At 43.9% G+C, this 23539-nt stretch overlaps 1 protein-coding gene across 2 annotated transcripts in view; it reads right to left on the bottom strand.

Moving 5' to 3' along the window:
• LOC143289931 (uncharacterized) overlaps positions 1-23539 on the bottom strand; it is a 75786-nt gene that overhangs the window by 22328 nt on the left and 29919 nt on the right. For both annotated transcript variants that reach the window (XM_076599188.1, XM_076599189.1), the window contains exons 15-24: positions 22812-22946; positions 21369-21563; positions 18875-19042; positions 17539-17681; positions 13594-13757; positions 10016-10113; positions 8737-8852; positions 5978-6077; positions 3205-3321; positions 1904-2047 (exon numbers count right to left, since the gene is read on the bottom strand). In XM_076599188.1, coding sequence (XP_076455303.1) covers positions 1904-2047; positions 3205-3321; positions 5978-6077; positions 8737-8852; positions 10016-10113; positions 13594-13757; positions 17539-17681; positions 18875-19042; positions 21369-21563; positions 22812-22946 — 1380 coding nt within the window. The remainder of the gene's footprint in view (positions 1-1903; positions 2048-3204; positions 3322-5977; positions 6078-8736; positions 8853-10015; positions 10114-13593; positions 13758-17538; positions 17682-18874; positions 19043-21368; positions 21564-22811; positions 22947-23539) is intronic.

The raw sequence follows: 23539 nt of genomic DNA, 5'->3' as shown, positions 1-23539 counted from the left end.
AAAATAACTCATAATAACCCCCCCTTAAACATATTTGTTTGCTCTGAAATAAATCAAACGTCTTATTCTTTCTAAATCTGCCATGAGATGAGCAACATTAAAACTGAAATAACTCATCATAAACCCCCCTTAAACATATTTGTTTGTTCTGAAATAAATCAAACACCTTTCCCCTCCAACACCAGAACAACAAACCAGCACATAAGCATGACTGCACAAAAACTCAGCATACAAAAAAACACATCACAACAGTGCAATGCCTGAGACATTTGCTTCAAGTTTAATTAAGCAAGGACCTCACTGCTTCAGCCATGAACCAAGAGCTTCAACGATCCCCCATATACCAAATAAATAAATGAGTCAACGAAAACAAACTCCACCAACCAAGCATGTAACTTACAAACAAAAAATACTGAAGACTCTGAATGTCTTTTTGAGCTCGCTGTTTGCAGAAAAGAAAAAAAAATGTTGGATACACAACTGAAAGTGAATGTCACAAAAACAGATGAAAGGAACAGTCAAAGACATAAAGACTTTTAGAAGCTGACAATGACTGTTAACTATCACATGGATCCATTTTGTTTTTACAAAATCATTCAGATTCTATAAAAAATCAACACAAAAAAATAAGTAATCATTTTATGATGGACTCATTCTGTGTAAACTGATGAAGAAAGATCTGTATCCCTTTAATCACATAATCAGACTTAGTTGGGTTTTTTTCCTTGAAAAACTAGACATCTTATTCGTTTAACAGATCATAAATTCATTCTATAAAACGGATAAGTACAGCTGTTGCTGTTTCTATTCTCTACCATACAATCATTTGATGGAATCAATGAAGGAGAATCTCAATGACTACATCTACAGTCCCAGCATCTGTCCTATCCATTTGATTTCTAATTATAAATTGTATTGTATTGTGCTGTTGTAGTGCATTGCATTGCATTGTTTTGTATCACAATCAACTGTGCTGTAATCATTTTCATTGCATTACTTTTTTGTCAATAATATTTCTCTGTGTGAAATTTATTCTTCCATTCATCATACTGCATTGCACTGCGTTGTACTGAATCGTATTGTATTCTGTTATACTGTACTTTATTGTATTGTATCACTTTTTGTTTCTCTTGTGCGAAATTCATGCTACACACGGGACCTCAGTTCATCATCTTATCTCATTTTGCCATGCTAAAAAAAAACACACCAACAACAAAAATACCCCCACGAATCCCTCCCCCCCGGCTCACCCCCTCCCGTCCCCTGAGAAAACAATCAACCAAACAAAACAAAATGACAACAGACGACATCACTTCTTCTTCTTCGTTCGTGGGCTGCAATTCCTGTGTTCACTCGTATGTACATGAGTGGACTTTTACGTGTACAACTGTTTTTCCCTGCCATGCAGACAGCCATACTCAGTTTTTGAAGGTGTGCATGCTGGCTATGTTCTTGTTTCCATAACCCACCCAACGCCGACATGGATCACAGGATCTTTAACGTGCATATCTGATCCTCTGCTTGCGTATACACATGAAGGGGGTTCAGGCATGAGCAGGTCTGCACATATGTTGACCTGGTAGATCAGAAAATACTCCACCCTTTACTCACCAGGCGCTGTTACCGAAATTCTTCTTCTTCTTCGTCCATGGGCTGCAACTCCCACGTTCACCTGTATGTAAACAAGTGGGCTTTTATGCATATGACCATTTTTACCCCACCATGTAGGCAGCCATACTCCATTTTCGGGTGGGAGGTTACAGAGATTCAAACCCAGAACTCTCAGATTGAAAGTGCAATGCTTTAACCGCTCGGCTATTGCGCCCATCAAACGACCAACCAAACAAGCACAAAATGACAACAGACAACATGAGAACATCCAGCAATCAGTCAGATCCCTCACATTGTCCAGCTCGTCCACTTTGGCAGTGGCTGCCTGCAGCTCCATCTGCTGGCGCTGTGACAGCTGTTGCTGCTGACCCAGCTGTCGGCTCTTCTCCATCAGCTCTGCCTGCGTCTCCTTCAGCCGGTCGTCCAGGTCAGCTATCTGCACAGCCACCGCAAGGAGAGACATGGTTTTATGTGTTTTACTGTGATTGTAATTGTTATCTTCATTACTATCATTATCAACATCTCAGCTATTTGCACAGCCACCGCAAGGAGAGCCATGGTTTTATGTGTTTTATTGTGATTGTAATTGTTATCATTATTACTATCATTATCATCATCTCAGCTATCTGCACAGCCACCGCAAGGAGAGCCATGGTTCTATGTGTTTTATTGTGATTGTAATTGTTATCATTATTACTATCATTATCATCATCTCAGCTATTTGCACAGCCACCGCAAGGAGGGCCATGGTTCTATTATTATCCATTATCACCACTGTTGTTTTTTCACCATTTTTATCATCAGTAGTATTGTTTTGTTGTTGCTGTTATCATCACTGTTGTTATTATTACCTATTGCCAATGGCAATGATCTGACTTGTCCACTTAAGTCAACTATGGCAGCCAAAGAGTTAAAGACAAAAAAGAAAAAAAGAAAAAAAAAAGGCATCGCTGAGAACTATTTGTGAGAAGTCCAGCTGTTCGTTGCCAGACCTTTTTGCCTGGCCAATGACAACTGACTTTGCTGCTGCAAAGTTTTGACGTTCAAAGTCCAGACATTTTGCTTCACGCCTGATGTTAGCAAGGCAGTCCTCATGAATTGGACCCCTGGGCTCAGAACAACAGAATGCTGAACTGAATCAATGAAATAAAGATAGGCACACAATCTGTGACAAAACTGCCTTTTGTTAACGAACAGGTAGTGACCAGATAGATCTGAATCACTCAGAAAGTCCTCGCTCCTTTGCTTTTATGTCACACACTGGACTATTTCCAGGAATGTTGCAGCCACTTTGTATAAGATTAGGTTTTGTGAAATGGAAAGATTGTCATTTACAGTTCCTATGTCTGTTTGTGGAGGGGTTGGGGGGAGGGGGGTGTACATATGTGTTTGTATATGTGGGAGTGCATGCATGCCTGCACACGTACATGCATGCATGCGTGTATTCATGTGCCTGTATGCATTTACATGTGCAGACGTATGTTTGTACATGTGTGCCTGTGTGTACACTCATGCAGATCATTTTCAAAGCTTCAAACAAATTTCTGAAATCAACATGACCCACGCAAGCAAGAAGAAACAACCCAGCCTGACCTGTGCTGTTCTCTCGGCGATTTCCGTTTCGTACTTGTGGAGAGTGCTGTCAACGCGCTGCATGCGTTGACTCATCTCCTCCTGCGTCTCTGTTATCGTGTGCTCCAGGTGTTTCACCTGCACATGTAGACAGATCTCTGTTACTGTGTGTTCCAGGTTTTGTACCTACACAGGTAAACATGTCTCTGTTATGGTGTGTTCCACATGTTGTACCTACACAGGTAAACATGTCTCAGTTATGGTGTGTTCCAGGTTTTGTACCTACACATGTAAACATGTCCCTGCTATAGTGTGTTCCACATGTTGTACCTACACAGGTAAACATGTCTCAGTTATGGTGTGTTCCAGGTTTTGTACCTACACAGGTAAACATGTCTCAGTTATGGTGTGTTCCAGGTTTTGTACCTACACAGGTAAACATGTCTCAGTTATGGTGTTTCCAGGTTTTGTACCTACACAGGTAAACATGTCTCTGCTATAGTGTGTTCCACATGTTGTACCTACACAGGTAAACATGTCTCTGTTATGGTGTGTTCCAGGTTTTGTACCTACACATGTAAACATGTCCCTGCTATAGTGTGTTCCACATGTTGTACCTACACAGGTAAACATGTCTCAGTTATGGTGTGTTCCATGTTTTGTACCTACACAGGTAAACATGTCTCTGTTATGGTGTGTTCCAGGTTTTGTACCTACACAGGTAAACATGTGTCTGCTACAGTGTGTTCCACATGTTGTACCTGCACATGTAGACAGATCTCTGTTATTGTGTGTTCCAGGTTTTGTACCTACACATGTAAACATGTCCCTGCTATAGTGTGTTCCACATGTTGTACCTACACAGGTAAACATGTCTCAGTTATGGTGTGTTCCAGGTTTTGTACCTACACAGGTAAACATGTCTCTGTTATGGTGTGTTCCACATGTTGTACCTACACAGGTAAACATGTCTCTGTTATGGTGTGTTCCAGGTTTTGTACCTACACATGTAAACATGTCCCTGCTATAGTGTGTTCCACATGTTGTACCTACACAGGTAAACATGTCTCAGTTATGGTGTGTTCCAGGTTTTGTACCTACACAGGTAAACATGTCTCAGTTATGGTGTGTTCCAGGTTTTGTACCTACACAGGTAAACATGTGTCTGCTATAATGTGTTCCACATGTTGTACCTACACAGGTAAACATGTCTCTGTTATGGTGTGTTCCACGTGTTGTACCTAAACAGGTAAACATGTCTCTTTTATGGTGTGTTCCACATGTTGTACCTACACAGGTAAACATGTCTCTGTTATGGTGTGTTCCACATGTTGTACCTACACAGGTAAACATGTCTCTGTTATGGTGTGTTCCACATGTTGTACCTACACAGGTAAACATGTCTCTGTTATGGTGTGTTCCAGGTTTTGTACCTACACAGGTAAACATGTCTCTGTTATGGTGTGTTCCACATGTTGTACCTACACAGGTAAACATGTCTCTGTTATGGTGTGTTCCACATGTTGTACCTACACAGGTAAACATGTCTCTGTTATGGTGTGTTCCACATGTTGTACCTACACAGGTAAACATGTCTCTGTTATGGTGTGTTCCAGGTTTTGTACCTACACAGGTAAACATGTGTCTGCTATAGTGTGTTCCACATGTTGTACCTACACAGGTAAACATGTCTCTGTTATGGTGTGTTCCACATGTTGTACCTACACAGGTAAACATGTCTCTGTTATGGTGTGTTCCACATGTTGTACCTACACAGGTAAACATGTCTCTGCTATAGTGTGTTCCACGTGTTGTACCTACACAGATAAACATGTGTCTGCTATTGTGTGCTCCACATGTTGTACCTACACAGGTAAACATGTCTCTGCTATAGTGTGTTCCACGTGTTGTACCTACACAGGTAAACATGTCTCTGCTATAGTGTGTTCCACATGTTGTACCTACACAGGTAAACATGTCTCTGCTATAGTGTGTTCCACGTGTTGTACCTACACAGGTAAACATGTCTCTGCTATAGTGTGTTCCACATGTTGTACCTACACAGGTAAACATGTCTCTGTTATGGTGTGTTCCACATGTTGTACCTACACAGGTAAACATGTCTCTGTTATGGTGTGTTCCACGTATTGTACCTACACAGGTAAACATGTGTCTGCTATCGTGTGCTCCATGTGTTGTACCTGAACATGTACACATCTATTATTGTGTGCTCCAATTGTCAAACCTGCACATGAACACGTCTCTGTTATGTTGCCATACACATAAAACCCAACTTGTAGATCTCTATACCATTTAAAGTGAGATTTGCAGCCCTCAAACAGGAACACACACACACACACACACACACACACACACACACACACACACACACACACACACACACACACACACACACACACACACACACTCACACACACTCATACACAATCTGACCCCTCACCCACTCTTCACGACCAATGTATCAGAATTGATATACATGCTGAAATAAATTAATCATGAGGTACATGTCTTTATCATCATGTTATGAATAAATAAAAAACCAACTAGAAGAAGAAGGAGAGGAGGAGGAGAAGAAGAAGAGGAGGAAGAAGAAGGACAAAAATAAGAAGTGGAAGTAGAAGAAGAGGAAGAATGAGAGGAGGACAAGAAGACAGAGAAGAAGGGGAGGAGGAGGAGGAGAAGGGGCAAAAGAAGAAGAAGAAGAAGAAGAAGAAAGAGAAGAAGAAGAGGAGGAGTAGGAGAAGAAGAAGAAGATTGAGGAGAGGTGACTCACAGCCTTGACTCTCTCCTCCAGCTCCTTCTGTCGCTCGTCCAGCATGTCACGCAGGTCACTGGCCTCTACCGTCTTCCCACTCAGCTCCGCCTCCGTCTTTCTGTACATCAGAAAGACTTCCATCAAATAAAAAAGGAAGACGGTCGCATCCCAAAAGACATCCTTTATGGAGAGCTTGTCAAGGGGCAGAGAAGCATCGGCCGCCCACAGCTGAGATACGAAGACGTTTGCAAACGTGACATGAAGGCACTTGAGATCAACACTGAATCCTGGGAGGGCCTTGCAGATGACCGCAACAGATGGAGAAGCACTCTCAAGAATCAACTACGGATTGGTGAGGACAAACTGTCAGCTGCTGCAGCAGAAAAGCGAGCTCGCAGAAAAGGGACGGCAGCCGACAGACCAGCATCAGCTTACACATGTGATCGCTGCGACAGAGACTGTCTCTCTCGCATCGGTCTCTACAGTCACAGGCGACGCTGCTTGGTCCAAGCAGACAGCCCAGTTAGACATTAGGTCGGATATACTCTATCCATGGTCAGCCATGACCGAAGGAGGCCTACTACTACTACTACTACTACTACCCCACAGCTACATGCCTGCTACAACTCCCCTGAAACAGCACTACATGAGACCACTGCAGCATAAACAGGGTGGTTCGCTTAAGTAGCAAAAATCAATGGAGAATTGTTGATTTAATCAGTCAAACAAATGCTTCCGGAATCTGTAAACCGTTTAGTTTAGAATGCCAACTGTACCAAGCAAGAATGAACAAAATTAGAATAGTGTGTTGGTATGATACTGATCCCTGGTCCACAGGGGAAGTAATCATGGTAGGAGTTAATTGGTACATGGAGCAGAATGAGTTAAATGAAAGAAAAAGAATGACACAGACTGTACAACAAGCACGCTGACTGTCTACAGGGGCGCGCTGCACCAAGTCGTCAGGGGTGAAAGAGGTCACACACACACACACACACACACACTTTTATGTACATTACGTATCTAATATCTCTCAGAGTAAAGAAACCAACAAATTAACTCATTCTACCCCACAGCCACATGCCTGCTACAACTCCCCTGGACCAGCACTACATGAGACCACTGCAGCAAAAAGCAGGTTCGTTCACTAAAATGGCAAATGCGCTACAGAAAGTCGATCACGCTGCTGGAAACCCAAACTTAATTTGGGCAGATCTGGCCGAAGATTTTAGACACACAAAAATCCAGCACCCAGGGCAATAAACTGAAAGAAAAAAAAAACGAGCACACAAGACACACAAAATCGTAATACCCAGGGCACTGTTATCCAAGATTTAAGTGATTACTCCTGTTCTCAATATTCACATCATGAGAGTATGAGGGGTTTTACTTCTTTTTTTAATTATTTTTCAATATTCGCATTACACGAGTTGTAGCTGTTCTTTGTTTGCTGTTGTTGTTTGTTTGTTTTTTGTGTTGTTGTTTTTTTTGGGGGGTGTGGGGGTGTTAATTTTTAAACCAATTTTCCAACATTCACATTGCAAGAGCCAGGTCTATATATACACATTTTTTTCTTTTTCTTTTTTTCTCCATATTCATGTTACAAGAGTTTCAGTTTGTTTTTGACTTTTTAACATGTGTTACAACAGTTCAGGGGAGGGGGTGGAAGGAGGGGAGGTTGGACATGTGTTGAGTTAAGAGTTGGGTGGTTTCTTTGGATTTTTTTTCTCTTTTTAAAATGTTTTCAATATTCACATCACAAGAGTAAGTGGCTTTTTGTTGTTTATTTTTGTTTTTTGTTTTTTTTTAAACCAGTTTTAAAGCATGTTTTCCCATATTCACAATACATTTGGGCGTATTTTTCAATATATGTAGTTTTTAAAACATGCCTTTTTTTCCATCAAGTTTTTTTTTCTCCATGAACATTAAATTAAAAAACGGTTCCTATTACATACTTGCATAGCAATAATACTTGTGTATGTGTGCATGTGATTGAAAGCTTGACTGGATGACACAGGGAACGAATGAAGAACACCCACTAAAGGCAGCTGTCAGTCGGCTGTATAAAGGTAGGCAGCCTGTTGTGCAAAGATTCCTTGTTTCTAAAGGGCTTAGAGTCTATGAACGAAAATGAACATATCTTCTTCTTCCTCTCCTTCAACTCTGTGAATCACAGAGTCTTCGGGACACCATGCAGAACAGATTCCTCCACGTCTGTCAGCTGTGTGTCAAAGCCTGGGTCTCTGCAGACGGTTTTCCAGCAGAGACAGGTAAAACCATTAATTGCAGAGACCCTGGCTTTGAGACACAGGAAAACCACCTGTTTTTTTGTCGTTGTTTTTTTTTAATGATAGTCAGTCGTGTCCGACTATGACCATCAGAACAGCAGAGGAGGCAACTGCTGTTCCGACTATTTGGGCTAGAATTTGATTATCGTGGAGAGTGTCTTGCCCAAGTTACATCCCCACTCTCTCGGCCAAGAGGGTTTTAGGACAGTCGGCGTTGGGATGGTTCCCAAAGGCCAACTAACCCACAAGGCTGCAGCACTAAGAGCAAGTGCAATTTTGCCTCCTAGTTTGAGAGTCATAGTCCTTCACAAAAGACTAAGCTGTAAATGGTTTCCCATTGACTGGAGAAACCACTGATAATACAGCTCTCACTTTTAGGCGCTATATAAGTATCAATATAACAATAATGATTCCTATTATCCCCCGTCCACCCACCCCTACCCCCTAGCCCCCCAGACACTCCCCCCAGAGTCCCCAGACAGCCCTCACCTGAGCACTTCCCGGGTGTCACTGAGGATCTGTTCCTTGGCCCGCCCATCAAACTGCAGTCGCTCTACCGACGCCTCCAGCTGACTCTTGGTCTCATCCAGCTGTTTGAGCTCTCTCTGAAACACCACCGCATTTTTTTTTTTTTTCTGATCTGAACACAATCGCTTTGGGTTTGCTTTCACACAAGATTTTGCACTATACAAACACAATCATTATCATTATAGCTGTCGAACGAGGCAGCTATCCTGAACGATTTGATCAGTTTCATCGAACAAGATTCAGCCCCATATAAATACATTCATTACATTTTGATTATTGAATGTGTCAATGAGTCTAAGCGCTTTAATTTGTTTCCACACAAGATTCAGCGCCATATAAATACATTCATTACATTTTGATTACTGAATAAGACAAGTCTGAGTGCTTTGATTTCTTTCAATACAAGATTCAGTGCCACATAACTACGTTCATTATATCAAAGAACAGGCCAGGAGAGTAAAGGATTAACAAATGATAAAGAGTGGTAACTCTCTCCATACACAAGGTACACAGCTTCAAGTCAATGCTGCTTGTGCTATCGATTCAGCTAGAACACAGGTATATATAAAAAAAAGTACACTGGAACAAACCCGGGTACTACTTAAAAAGGATGCTCCAGGATTGTCCTTATACCAATCATTATTCATTTGAGTCATAAATTATCAAACAAGATAGCAAGACCTTGAGGAGACGCTCACTCAGACTGGCTCTGCAACTAAGCCATTATTGTCATCAGTAAGGGGCTTAGTAGGTGGTTTCCTAAGCACATCAAATCAGAACAGGCACTATCGAACACCACTGAAGTGACTCAGCAGCAGTGCAGGGTCTCCTCTGGTGTGTGGCCTCCTGGTGACCTAATATCGATTGTTCCCTGTGGACTGAAGGTATTGGGACTGCCACAGACGAACCCGGATGTGGCCGTGTATGGGGGGCCAACGAACAAGCGGCATGGGAGTAATGTCACGGAAACGGTGCAGATGATGGGGCAGCAAAGAAATAAAATTAAAAAGATTAAAAAACTCTCTCCATATACAAGGTACACAACATCAATTCAATGCTGCTTATTCTATCCCTTCAGCTAGCTGACAGGTAAAATCAGTGAAAGGTACATTGGAACAAACCCAGATACTTCCTCAAAAAGGAAGCTCCGGGCTTGTCCTTATGCCAAACGTTATTACAAGTTCATTATCATTGAAATCATTAGACGAGGTAGCCAAGACCTTTGAGCGAGGCCCGTTACCTGCAGGCGCAGTTTGTCGACGTCCAGCTGTTCCACCAGAGAGCGCTGCTGGTCCAGATCAGCGTCCTTGTTCCTCAGCATGTCCTCCAGGTCGTTCACTGCCACACACACAAGCGATAATAATAATGATGATGGCAGTTTCTTCGTATCCGAAGATCACTGGGAAGAAGGTCTAGTCCGGGTGAGGCAAGCCTTCTGGTGGCTGTACAGGCCAATCCTGGACTTGCATTGTCGGGAACAGCTGGCGCACGTGAAGGTTGGCTGGTCGCTGGAGGGGTGAACTTGAGATGATGCCTCCTTTCTCCGCTCGCGTTTTTCCCTGGCTGTCTGTGTCCTGACCTTTTCAAATTTCCTGACAGCTTTCCTGGTGGAAGTTTTCCAGGCAGATCTGTTTGCTGCCAGTGTCTCCCATCTGTGGTGGTCAATTTCGCTACGTGACATCTGCTGCTTCAGTTGGTCCTTGTAGCGTCTGCGTGGAGCTCCAACGCTGCGTTTACCTTCACGCAGTTCGCCGTAGAAGACGGCCTTTGGCATTCTGGAGTTGTCCATACGCGCTACATGACCTGCCCAGCGCAGCTGTCGAAGCATCAAAGAGACAATAATAATGATAATAATAACTGGACATTCATCAGTGCTTTCCTCATTGCACAAAGCACTTTACAATCCACACACACACGCATACGAAACACACTCAGTCCTCAACTCACAATCATGCACAATAAACATATTTATGCGCATGCAAACTCATATATACAACACAAACATACATGCATACATGCATGCATGCATCAATCCATCCATCCATATATACATCCGATGCACACACACACACACAATATATATATATATATATATGATAGTTAAACATGTCTGACTATGACCATCAGAACAGCAGAGGAGGCAACTGCCGTGTTCCAACTATCTGAGCTAAAATTTGATTATAGTGGAGAGTGTCTTGCCCAAGTACATCCCCACTCTCTCGGCCAAGAGGGTTTTAGGACAGTCGGCGTTGGGATGGTTCCCAAAGGCCAGCTAGCCCACAAGGCTGCAGCACTAAGAGCCAGTGCAATTTTGCCTCCTAGTTTGAGAGTCATAGTCTTTCACAAAAGACTAAGCTGTAAATGGTTTCCCATTGACTGGACACACAATACAGCATTACAAATATACCTACACAATCGACTAACTACTTCCATGGTTGAGAGAGGGTCTAGAGGAAATGCTGCTGGAAGAGGAAAGTCTTGAGGTTAGATTTAAAGGAAGGCAGTGTGGGGCTGAGACAATCACTGGTTCAGTTTCTCAAGGAGGCGTCACTGTGTTCAAACAAATCAATACAGGCTGCACACCACATCTGCTTGGCAGATGACTGACAGCAGCATAACCCATCATCGACGTTAGTCAGGTCTTGAGTGCATGCAGATATATACACACACACACACACACATATATATATATATATATATACATATATATATATATATATATATATATATATATACACATATATATATTTGTGTACCTATCAGAGTGGATTTCTTCACAGAATTCTACCAGAGGACGATACTTTTGTTGCCATGGGTTCTTTTTCAGCGGCACACACAAGCGTGTGAAAAAAAAAAATCTTCTTGCCCCAGGACAACCAAAATTTATTTAGGAATTTCTTACCATGTGAAGCGGTGTAGCGTATATGGTTTTGTCCGAATGCAGTGACGCCTCCTTGAGCTACTGAAACTGAAACTTACCATGTGATGACAAAGGCCATCTCCCAGCTCCCCTCCATAATCTAGTATGGCATTTGGGTCTAAAAGCATGGGTACAATTGCCTAGATTATAAGCGTTTTAAAGCATTGTACTTTCAACCTGAAGGTCCAGGGTTTGAATCCCTGGTTATGGCACGTGGTGGGTTGACGGGAGAGATTTTTCCAGACATCCGAGGTCAACAAATGTGCAGACCTCCTAGAAAATGAACCCCCTTCATGTGCAATTCGCATGCGCAAGATCAAATGCGCATGGTAAAGATCCCGCATTCCATGTCAGCATTCCATGAGTTATGGAAACAAGAACAAAGTGTGGATGCCTACATCGCACGGTGAAAACAGTCATGCATGTACAAGCCCACTCACAGTGTTCCCAAAAACGTACATATGTGCGTAAATGACGCACAAATTTACAACTTTGACGCACAAAATTTTTACCCTGTGCGTCAATGTGACGCACACTTTTTCCTGAAACTAACAAGCATCTTACGGCTTCCAGGAAAACCGCGAAGCACGCATCGTGGGCCTAAGCTTAGGCTAGTGCATAGCAGACGAAACTGAGCTGGCCAAAAACGTGTTAGAGTAACTTCCCTTGCCGATGCAGGCAAACGCTGTTGTGTGTTCATTAGTAGTGAGTATGGTTATGTGCTCATTATAAGTAGTTGACTGTGTTTTCATTGTATTCAAGCATTTCGAATGTCCTTGTTTGGAGAAGGTGTGGGTTTCTTTTCATTTTCATTGTACAATTGTCTTCATTGATTTTTTGTATGTTTTCCTGTTGACCCTCAGAAATGTGACAATGACCCTCAAAAATTCCAGTCAAAGGGTCACAGTGACCCTCAAAAAATCAGGCCCATTGGGAACACTGACTCATACGTGCCAGTAAATGTGGGAGTCGCAGCCATCAAACACCAAATTATTGTACTGTATTGTACTGTATTAAACTGATGCCCTTGACCGCTGTCGCTGGAGGATGCTGTGCTCTAGTGGCATAAAGACGTTTGAAAATAAGAGAATGCTGGCCAGTATGGAGAAGCGTGAGCGAAGGAAGCAGGGCTCAACTTCTGGAGACGTTTTCCCTTGCAACACCTGTGGGAAGTGCTGCGCATCCAGAATCGGCCTCTTCTCCCATATGAGGACACACACCGACAGATAAGCCTGCCTGCCTACTCATCCGTCGGACCGACGGGAGACTCCATCATCATTGTACTGTATTACTCTTTTTGTCACAACAGATTTCTCTGTGTGAAATTAGGACTGCTCTCTCCATGGAGAGTGCGTCACAACACTGAGAGCGCCACCCTTTTTTTTGTGTGTTTTTTTCCTGCCTGCAGTTTTTTTTGTGTTTTTTTTTTAATTTGTTTTTCCTATAGAAGTGGATTTTTCTACAGAATTTTGCCAAGGACATCCGTTTTGTTGCTGAGGCTTCTTTTACGTGCGCAAAGTGCATGCTGCACACAGGACCTTGATTTATCGTCTCATCCGAATTACTAGCGTCCAGACCACCAGTCATGGTCTAGTGGAGGGGGAGAAAATACTGGTGATTGTGCCGGGATTCGAACAAGTGCGCTCAGATTCTCTCGCTTCCTAGGTGGACGCGTTACCTCTGGGCCATCACTCCACTGACCCAACAAAACAACTTTGACAATAGAGAAAACGTACCGAGAAGCTAACAGAATGTATAATGGCATTCTCCTGCATGGTACAGGAGGGAAAAAAGACAGCAGTCAACGTATTCATGTCACACACACACACACACACACACACAGCACACACACAGCACACACACACACACAGCACACACACAGTTCCGAGCCCACTCACCTATTTCTATCTTCTGCTCCAGCTCCACCCTCAAATCGCGGATGTCTCTCTCCAGACGGGGAATGCGCTCTGCTTGGCTGCGACTGGCCGCCTTCTCTTTCTGCAGGGCTTCCTCGAGGCAGCAGCGCTGATATTCATTCTGTCGAGCCTCCTCCTGCAGCTCTCTGCAACGACCGTCATACAATTTCGCTTTCCTCTCTCGTTTTGGGGTTGGGGTTTGTTTTTTTCTCCTTTTTTTTTTAATTTTATTTTTTTTATAAACTTTAAAAAAATTTTTTCCAAAGACATGTATACAATACAGAGAACAGTATGAAACAAACAAAACGAACAGTAGCATCCTCCACTACAGAGAGAAAGACAAAACAAAACAACAACAAAAAAAACCAAAAAAAAAACAAACCAGTAACAACAACAACAACACAGAAGAAAAAAAAAACACCCTTGTCCAATCATTCAATCAATCAACGTTTATACATTACTCATTGCAGTAATCATGATGAGTTAAGATGACATTTATAATAAATAGCCTGGACCAGTTGTAACATAGCAACAGCATCAATTATGTCAACTATTACAGTAATGGTATCAAGGATGAGGCAAAAGCGAGTGGTAGCATTGTAACATCATAATAAGGAGCAAAGAGTAAACCACTTCTACATTATTGGAAAAGAAAGCTTATAGTTAATCACATTGTAAAGACAACAACAACAATAAAAAAAAATTCAAAAAATAAATAAATAATAAATATAAGACATAAATAAAGACCTGCTAGTACAAAGCAAGGACTGTTACAGTAACACAGAATGATAACTATGGAACATGCAAAATTGTGATGAAGTAACAGTTTCCATATTTTTTTTTTTTTTTTTTTTTTTTTTGTAAACTGGCTGAGTCAGAGAAAATGTCCCACTTTCTCCTGCATCTCAGTGCTAAATTATCCAACAACACGTACAACGTTACTCAATCATGATACGCCATCTATTTACATGGCCGGAGATGACTGATTTTTTGTTAAGACTGAAAATTTTTGCCACCTGGGTCCAAGGGCCGCTTTAACACAAGTGCATGTCTTAAGGCCAGCTTGTTAGGTGATTTTTAACATTTTGTCTTCATTTTTGTTTTTAGGTTTCAAATTCTACTGATTTTGTTGATTTTTGGTGAACTTGCAGTCTGGTTATCATACTTTTAGAGCCAATAAACAAAAATCTTTTTATATATATCTAAGTATTTAAAAAAATATATTTTCTTTAGATCACTGTACATGTGGTCGCGAGATGGGTTGGTTATCAAATGTCAGCATAATTTCTAAACTTTTAACACAATTGACGTCAAACTTTGCACAGTGATAGAACACAGTCAGATGCTTAAAACAGACTAAAACCAACTCTCTATCTCACTTCATAAGACAGGAAGCGTAGAGTACAGCCTTGTCACGCAGTCCCAAACCAAAATGGACCTCCATTGCAACATCGTCATCATCATCGTCATCCTCCTTCTCCTTCATCGTCATCAATATAAACAAAATAGTCTCAAAGTCTGTGGCCTTTCATGCCCTGCTCTCATGGTGACCTCAGTTTCTATACCCCTCCACTTCCGTGCTTGGGGTGAGTCTTGTCAATGTCGTCAGTGTCGGCAGATTCATGGGGGGGGCTGTTGTTTGAGGGACGTGGTGGCGGTCTCCACTCTGGGAGAGACGCTCACTCAGTCTGGCTCCGCGACTAAGCCATTATTGTCGTTAGTAGGGGGCTTAGTAGGTGGTGTCCTAAGTACGTTAAAACAGAACAGGCACCACTGAACACCACCGAAGTGACTCAGCAGCAGTGCAGGGTCTCCTCTGGTGTGTGACCTAACATCGATGGTTCCCTGTGGACTGCCGACGCTGGAACTGCAACGGACGAACCCGGGTGTGGCCGTGTATGGGGGAATCTAAATGAGCGGCGTGGGAGTAATGCCACTGAAACGGCGCAGATGATGGGGCAGCAAAAAAAAAAAAAAAAAAAAAAAAAAAAAAACTCTTTAATCTCCAAAGTTTCCAAATATTTTAGACGTGACGGCTCTCAGTCACAGGATTTGGTTCATGTCAAAACAACACAATTGACTTGTTAAAAGCTCCAACCCAGTCAGGGGGCGAAGGGTGGTCATTGTTCTATTGTGACAGGCGCAATAGCCGAGTGGTTAAAGCGTTGGACTTTCAATCTGAGGGTCCCGGGTTCGAATCACGGTGACGGCGCCTGGTGGGTAAAGGGTGGAGATTTTTACAATCTCCCAGGTCAACATATGTGCAGACCTGCTTAGTGCCTGAACCCCCTTCGTGTGTGAACGCATGCAGAAGATCAAATATGCACGTTAAAGATCCTGTAATCAATGTCAGCGTTCGGTGGGTTATGGAAACAAGAACATGCCCAGCATGCACACCCCCGAAAACGGAGTATGGCTGCCTACATGGCGGGGTAAAAACGGTCATGCACGTAAAAGCCCACTTGTGTACATGCGAGTGAACGTGGGAGTTGCAGCCCACGAACAAAGAAGAAGAAGAAGAAGTTCTATTGCATGGGAAAACTGGCTGCAGCTGTCAAGCTTTACTACACTCCAGAAAACGGTCCTTTTAGCAAGGCCCTCGATGTCGACTGAAGTCACCAGTGGTTGTGAACTGCCTAGCTGACAAAAAGTTGCCTACGGCAGTGAAAGAGTTGAGCAAAGAAAGAGAGAACGTAACACAGGTTTTTGAAAACACACAATGACAGTCAAAGCAAATAAATTTCTGTGAAAATATGTTTACATTCAGTCACAACTAGTCATTGAGATCAGTAAATACATACAACACTGTACCATCTGTTTTCAAGATATGAGGGAACATCACTTCCAAAAAAGAACTTTATTCTCGCAGTTAACAATGAGTGCAAGCCAACTTTCGCTCAGACTGAAAGTCCAACGGTTTTAAGCACTCAGCTGTTTGTATAATAATGCATTTATTTTTCATCACAACAGATTTGTCTGAGTCAAAAATCAGGCTGCTTCCCCCCCTGGAGAAAGCATGCCACCACACAGAAGAGCCTCCATTATTTCTGACTCACTTGTGTAAACAAAGTGAGTCTATGTTATAACCCAGTGTTCGGTTGTCTGTGTGTGTGTGTGTGTCCGTGTGTCTGTGTGTCTGTGGTAAACTTTAACATTGACATTTTCTCTGCAAATACTTTGTCAGTTGACACCAAATTTGGCAAAAAAAATAGGAAAAGTTCAGTTCTTTCCAGTCATCTTGTTTAAAACAATATTGCACCTCTGGGATGGGCACAAAAAAATTAAAAAAGAAGCCTAATTATATGCAAACTGCATTTACTGTTATATTTATATTTTTTGTATTCTCTAAACTTGGCACTTTGACCTCTTATTCTGATCCAACAACAAGAGGAGTTATTATTATCATTTTTTGTTCAGACAGGAACTTCTTTTGCTAAGCATGGAAGTTTTATTTATTTTGCAAACGTTTTGGTGTGGTTAGTAAAAAAGGGAAATTACTCTGTAATTAATGCTAGGGGACATAATTCGCTTTAAACTGATCTTTCTCATCTTAAACATTACATTTTGAAATTATACACAATACATAAAGAGCTTGGATTTTTTTTTCAGTGTATCACAAGTGAGTCTTGAAGGCCTTGCCTCTCTTATTTTATTTTTATTTTTCACCCCTGTCTGCCAGTGTATTTGTTTTATCATCAGAGTGGATTTTTCTACAGAATTTCGCCAGGGACAAAAGCCCCTTTTTGGCTGTGGGTTCTTCCACATGTGGTAAGGACCTCGGTTTTATTGCCTCACCTAAAAGACTGACACCCAGACCACCACTCAAGATCTAGTGGAGGGGGTGTGGTGGTGGTGGGAGGCAGGGGGGGGGGGGAGGAGTAAAGATCCTGATCTGTGTGACACTAGCGGGACAGGCCCCCTCCTCACTTGATCGTCGTCTTGAGGTCGCTGGATCGGGTCTGAGCAGTGTCCAGCTCTGCCGACAGACTGCTCAACTTCCGCTCCAGTTCGTCCGCCTCCATCATCCACTGGCCCTTCTCCCGCATCAACTGCTGCTCCAGCTGTCCTACCTGTCATCACAATGCCTGCATCACAAGACCTATATCACAACACCTGTCTATCATCGCAACAAATGCATCGCCTGTGATCACAACACCTGTCTGCCATCACAACGCCTGTGTCACCTGTCAGCACAGCACCTGTGTCACCTGTCATCACACCATCTGTGTCACCTGTCATCACAGCACCTGTGTCACCTGTCATCACAACACCTGTCACCTGTCATCACAGCGCCTGTGTCACCTGTCATCACAGCACCTGTGTCACCTGTCGTCACAGCACCTGTGTCACCTGTCGTCACAGCACCTGTGTCACCTGTTATCACAACACCTGTGTCACCTGTCATCACAGCACCTGTGTCACCTGTCATCACAACACGTGTCACCTGTCATCAAAGCACCTGTGTCACCTGTTATCAAAGCACCTGTGTCACCTGTTATCAAAGCACCTGTGTCACCTGTCATCACACCACCTGTGTCACCTGTCATCAAAGCACCTGTGTCACCTGTCATCACACTACCTGTGTCATCTGTCATCACAGCACCTGTGTCACCTGTCATCACAGCACCTGTGTCACCTGTCAACACCTGTGTGTCATCACAGCACCTGTGTGTCATCATAACACCTGTGTGTCATCACAGCACCTGTGTGTCATCACACCTGTGTGTCATCACAACACCTGTGTCACCTGTCAGCACCTGTGTGTCATCACAACACCTGTGTGTCATCACAACACCTGTCACCAAAATACCTGTCAACAGTAACCAGCACTCCTCAAAAAGGACAAAAATCACAGTCAACAACAATATCCAGTTACCAGCACTCCTATGAAAAAAAAAGATAAAATATATATATATATATCATCACCACAGAGCAACCAGCACCCCTCAAAAAGACAAAATTCATCAACAACAACAATCTCCTGTAACCCCAGCCCTCCTCAAAAAAAGAAAAAAAAAAAAAGAAAAAAAAGAAAACAAAATCATCACTACCACCACAACAACCTGTCTTTTCCCAACACCTACAACACAGGCACAAGCACACACACACACACACACGCACGCACGCACGCACGCACACACACCCACGCACGCACGCACTCACGCACGCACGCACACACACAAAAACACACACACACACACACACACACCCACACACACGCACACACACACACGCACACGCACACACACACACACACACTCACATTGTCCTTGAGGGCCGACTCAGCTCCCTCCAGCTGAGCCAGCCTGGACTGGAGATGCAGGACGGTGGAGTGCTTCTCCGCCACCTCCCTCTCCAGCTGCACGTTGTGCTCCGCGTGCTGGTCCATCTCCTGCTGCAGGGACCTCACCCGATCCTCCAGGCGCTGGATCTGCCCAAGACAAGTCAGCATCCTCGTCACTGATAGTTTGTGTCACATGTAGTGCCTGTCTTCAGTCTTCTCAGACCTAACTGTAAGCGTATTACAATGACAAGGGTCCTCTCCCAACCCTAAACACACACACACACACACACAAACACACACACAGAGGCCTACTAACACACACATCATTATTATACCTCCACCAATGTTATCTCCAAACACACACACACAAAAACCCCCCACACACATGCACCTTATCCCCAAACCCATTCATCCATCACCACCATCCCCCCAAAAAAACCACCCACCATGTTTTCCAGTTTGCTGAGCTCAGAGTCAAACTCAAACCCACCCACAAGTTTTCCCGCTTTTGCTGAGTTCAGAGTCAAACTCAAACCCACTCACAAGTTCTTCCCTTTTTGCTATGCTAAGAGTCAAACTCAAAAACCACACACCACGTTTTCCTGTTTGCTGAGCTCTGAGTCAAAATCAAAACCACCCACCATGATTTTCCCATTTGCTGAGCTCAGAGTCAAACTCAAAACCACCCACAATGTTTTCCCCCGTTTTGCCTAGCAGTCAAACTCAGAAACCACACTCATCATGTTTTCCCTGTTTGCGGAGCTCACAGTCAAACCCCAAAGCGACAGAGTCAAATCCCAAAGTGACAGGCATAATAGCTGAGTGGTTAAATCATTGGACTTTCAATCTGAGGGTCCTGGGTTCGAATCTCGGTAATGGTGCCTCGTGGGTAAAGGGTGGAGGTTGTGCCTGAACCCCCTTCATGTGTATATGCAAGCAGAAGATCAAATACGCACTTTAAAGATCCTGTAATCCATGTCAGCGTTCGGTGTGTTATGGAAACAAGAACAACCCAGCATGCACACTCCTGAAAACAAAGTATGGCTGCCTACATAGCGCAGTAAAAACGGTCATACATGTAAAAGCCCACTTGTGTTCACACCAGTGAACGTGGGAGTTCTAGCCAACGAACGAAGAAGGAGAGACCCCAAACCACCCACCATGTTTCCCCATTTGCGGAGCTCAGAGTCAAACTCAAAACCACTCACCATGTTTCCCCATTCGCTGAGCTCACAGTCAAACTCAAAACCACCCACCATGTTTCCCCATTTGCTGAGCTCAGAGTCAAACTCAAAACCACTCACCATGTTTCCCCATTCGCTGAGCTCACAGTCCAACTCAAAACCACCCACCATGTTTCCCCATTTGCTGAGCTCACAGTCAAACTCAAAACCACCCACCATGTTTCCCCATTTGCTGAGCTCAGAGTCAAACTCAAAACCACCCACCATGTTTCCCCATTTGCTGAGCTCACAGTCAAACTCAAAACCACTCACCATGTTTCCCCATTTGCTGAGCTCACAGTCAAACTCAAAACCACCCACCATGTTTCCCCATTTGCTGAGCTCACGGTCAAACTCAAAACCACTCACCATGTTTCACCATTTGCTAAGCTCAAAATGAAACTCAAAACCACCCACCATGTTTCCCCATTCGCTGAGCTCACAGTCAAACTCAAAACCACTGTATTTTTTTCTACCTGCAATTTTATCTGTTTTCCTTTCAAAGTAGATATTTCTACAGAATTTTGCCAGGGACAACCCTTTAGTTGCCATGGGTTCTTTTACAAGCGCTAAATGCATGCTGCACATGGGACCTCATTTTATCGTCCCATCCGAATGACTAATGTCCAGACCACCACTCAAGGTCTAGTGGAGGGAGAGAAAATACTGGCGACTGCCGGTGTGATTCGAACCAGTAAGCTCAGATTCTCTACCTTCCTAGGTGGATGCATTACCTCTGGGCCATCACTCCACTTGCTGAGCTCGGAGTCGATCAAAGTTTAAAAAAAAATTAAAAAATTAAAAAAACAACAACAACCCACCAAAAACCACCACCACTGTGGAGTGATGGCCTAGAGGTAACGCGTCCGCCTAGGAAGCGAGAGAATCTCAGCGCGCTGGTTCGAATCACGGCACAGCCCCCGAAATTTTCTCCCCCTCCACTAGACCTTGAGTGGTGGTCTGGACGCTAGTCATTCGGATGAGACGATAAACCGAGGTCCCGTGTGCAGCATGCACTTAGCGCACGTAAAAGAACCCACAGCAACAAAAGGGTTGTTCCTGGCAAAATTCTGTAGAAAAATCCACTTCGATAGGAAAAACAAATAAAACTGCACACAGGAAAAAATACAAAAAAAATGGGTGGCGCTGTAGTATGGCGACGCGCTCTCCCCCGAGGAGAGCAGCCCGAATTTCACACAGAGAAATCTGTTGTGATAAAAAGAAATACAAATACAAATACAAATACTCACGGTGTTTTCCCGCTTGCCCAGCTCGGAGTCAAACTTCTGGCGGGTCCTCTCCATGCTGGTGAGGTGCTCGGCGATCTCGTTGCGACACAGCAGCAGGGCCGACTCCAGCTGACTGTTCTGCTGCACGCTGTGGGACAGCCTGGCCTCCACCTCCGCCACACACTCCTTCGACTGCCTGCTGACGTCGCTCAGTTTCTGTCCAGAGGGGTGGGGGAGGGGATAGGGGGTCAGGGGGTGGGTGGGGGAGCAGGGGGGGGGGGGAACATAAGTTATGAGGTTTTGCGCTGATCGACAATGGCGGACTGAACTGAAAGTTTTCCGTTGTCTATCTCTCTTTTTTTTCTTTTCTTTTTTTTTTCACTACTGTGTGTGTGTGTGTGTGTGGGGGGGGGGGGGGCTGTGTGTGTGTGGGGGGGGGTGGGGGTGGGGGGGCTGTGTGTGGGTGCACATATGTTTGCACTGGCAGACTGAACTGAAAGTTTTCCATGTCTATCTTTTTTTTTTTTAACTACTGTGTGTGTGTGTGTGTGTGCGTGCGTGCGCATGCGTGTGCATGTCTCACAAACACATGCACACACACTATGACCTCACAAACACACACACACTCTACAACCTCACAAACACATGCACACACACACACTCACTACAACCTCACAAACGCACACACGCACACACACACACACTCACTACAACCTCACAAACGTACGCACACACACACACTCACTACAACCTCACAAACAAATGCACACACACACACTCACTCACTACAACCTAACAAACAAATGCACACACACACACTCACTCACTACAACCTCAAAAACAAATACACACACACACACACACTCACTATAATTTCACAAACAAATGCACGCACACACACTCACTCACTTCACAAACACACGCACACACACACTACAACTTCACAGACACATGCGCACACACACACCAACACACACACACATACACTCACTCACTATAACTTCACAACCATATGCACATACAGACACACATGCTCACTCACTTCAACCTCACACACACACACACACACACATACACACCCACTGACTACATCCTCACAAACACACACACACTCTCACTCACTACAACCTCACACACACACACACACACACACACACACTCACTCACTACAACCTCACAAACACATACGCACACACACACACACACACATTCACTACAACCTCAAACAAACACACACCCACACACATACACACCCACTGACTACATCCTCACAAACACACACACACTCACTCGCTACAACCTCACAAACACACGCGCACACACACACACTCACTCACTACAATCTCACAAACATAAACACACACACACATTCACTACAACCTCAAACAAACAAACACACACACACACACACATTCACAGAATCCCAACAATGACATCTAATCCCTCAGAACTCTATCAGCAGACCTTCTGTGCCTCCAGCAGGGTGGTTTCCAGCTGGTGGATCAGCGTGTCCTTCTGGGCCAACTCCTGCTGGGCCTGCTGCACCACTCGCTGCATCTCCTGGCTGAGGCTCTCCTTGCTGTTCATCTCGCTGCGCAGCTGCACACACACACACACACACACACACAACACACACACACACACACACGTGATGGCCTAGGTGGAGTGATGGGCCTAGAGGTAACACGTCCGAATTTCACACAGAAATCTGTTGTGATAAACAGAAATACAAATACAAATACACATGCACATGCACACATGTGTGCACACACACACACACACACATTCGTATTCGTATTTCTCTTTATCACAACAGATTTCTCTGTGTGAAATTCAGGCTGCTCTCCTCAGGGAGAGTGGGTCACTACACTACAGTGCCACCCATTTTTTTTGTATTTTTTTCCTGCACGCAGTTTTATTTGTTTTTCTTATCGCAGTGGATTTTTCTAACAGAATTTTGCCAGGAACAACCCTTTTGTTGCTGTGGGTTCTTTTACGTGCGCTAAGTGCATGCTGCACACGGGACCTCGATTTATCGTCTCATCCGAATGACTAGCGTCCAGACCACCACTCAAGGTCTAGTGGAGGGTGAGAAAATATCGGTGGCTGAGCCGTGATTCGAACCAGTGCGCTCAGATTCTCTCGCTTCCTAGGCAGACGCGTTACCTCTAGGCCATCACTCCACATGCACA

Source organism: Babylonia areolata, chromosome 14 (genome assembly GCF_041734735.1).
Source record: "Babylonia areolata isolate BAREFJ2019XMU chromosome 14, ASM4173473v1, whole genome shotgun sequence".
NCBI classification, from domain to species: domain Eukaryota; kingdom Metazoa; phylum Mollusca; class Gastropoda; order Neogastropoda; family Buccinidae; genus Babylonia; species Babylonia areolata.
The sequence above is the reverse complement of the archived record's forward strand: the minus strand, read 5'-3'. Positions and strand labels throughout refer to the sequence as shown.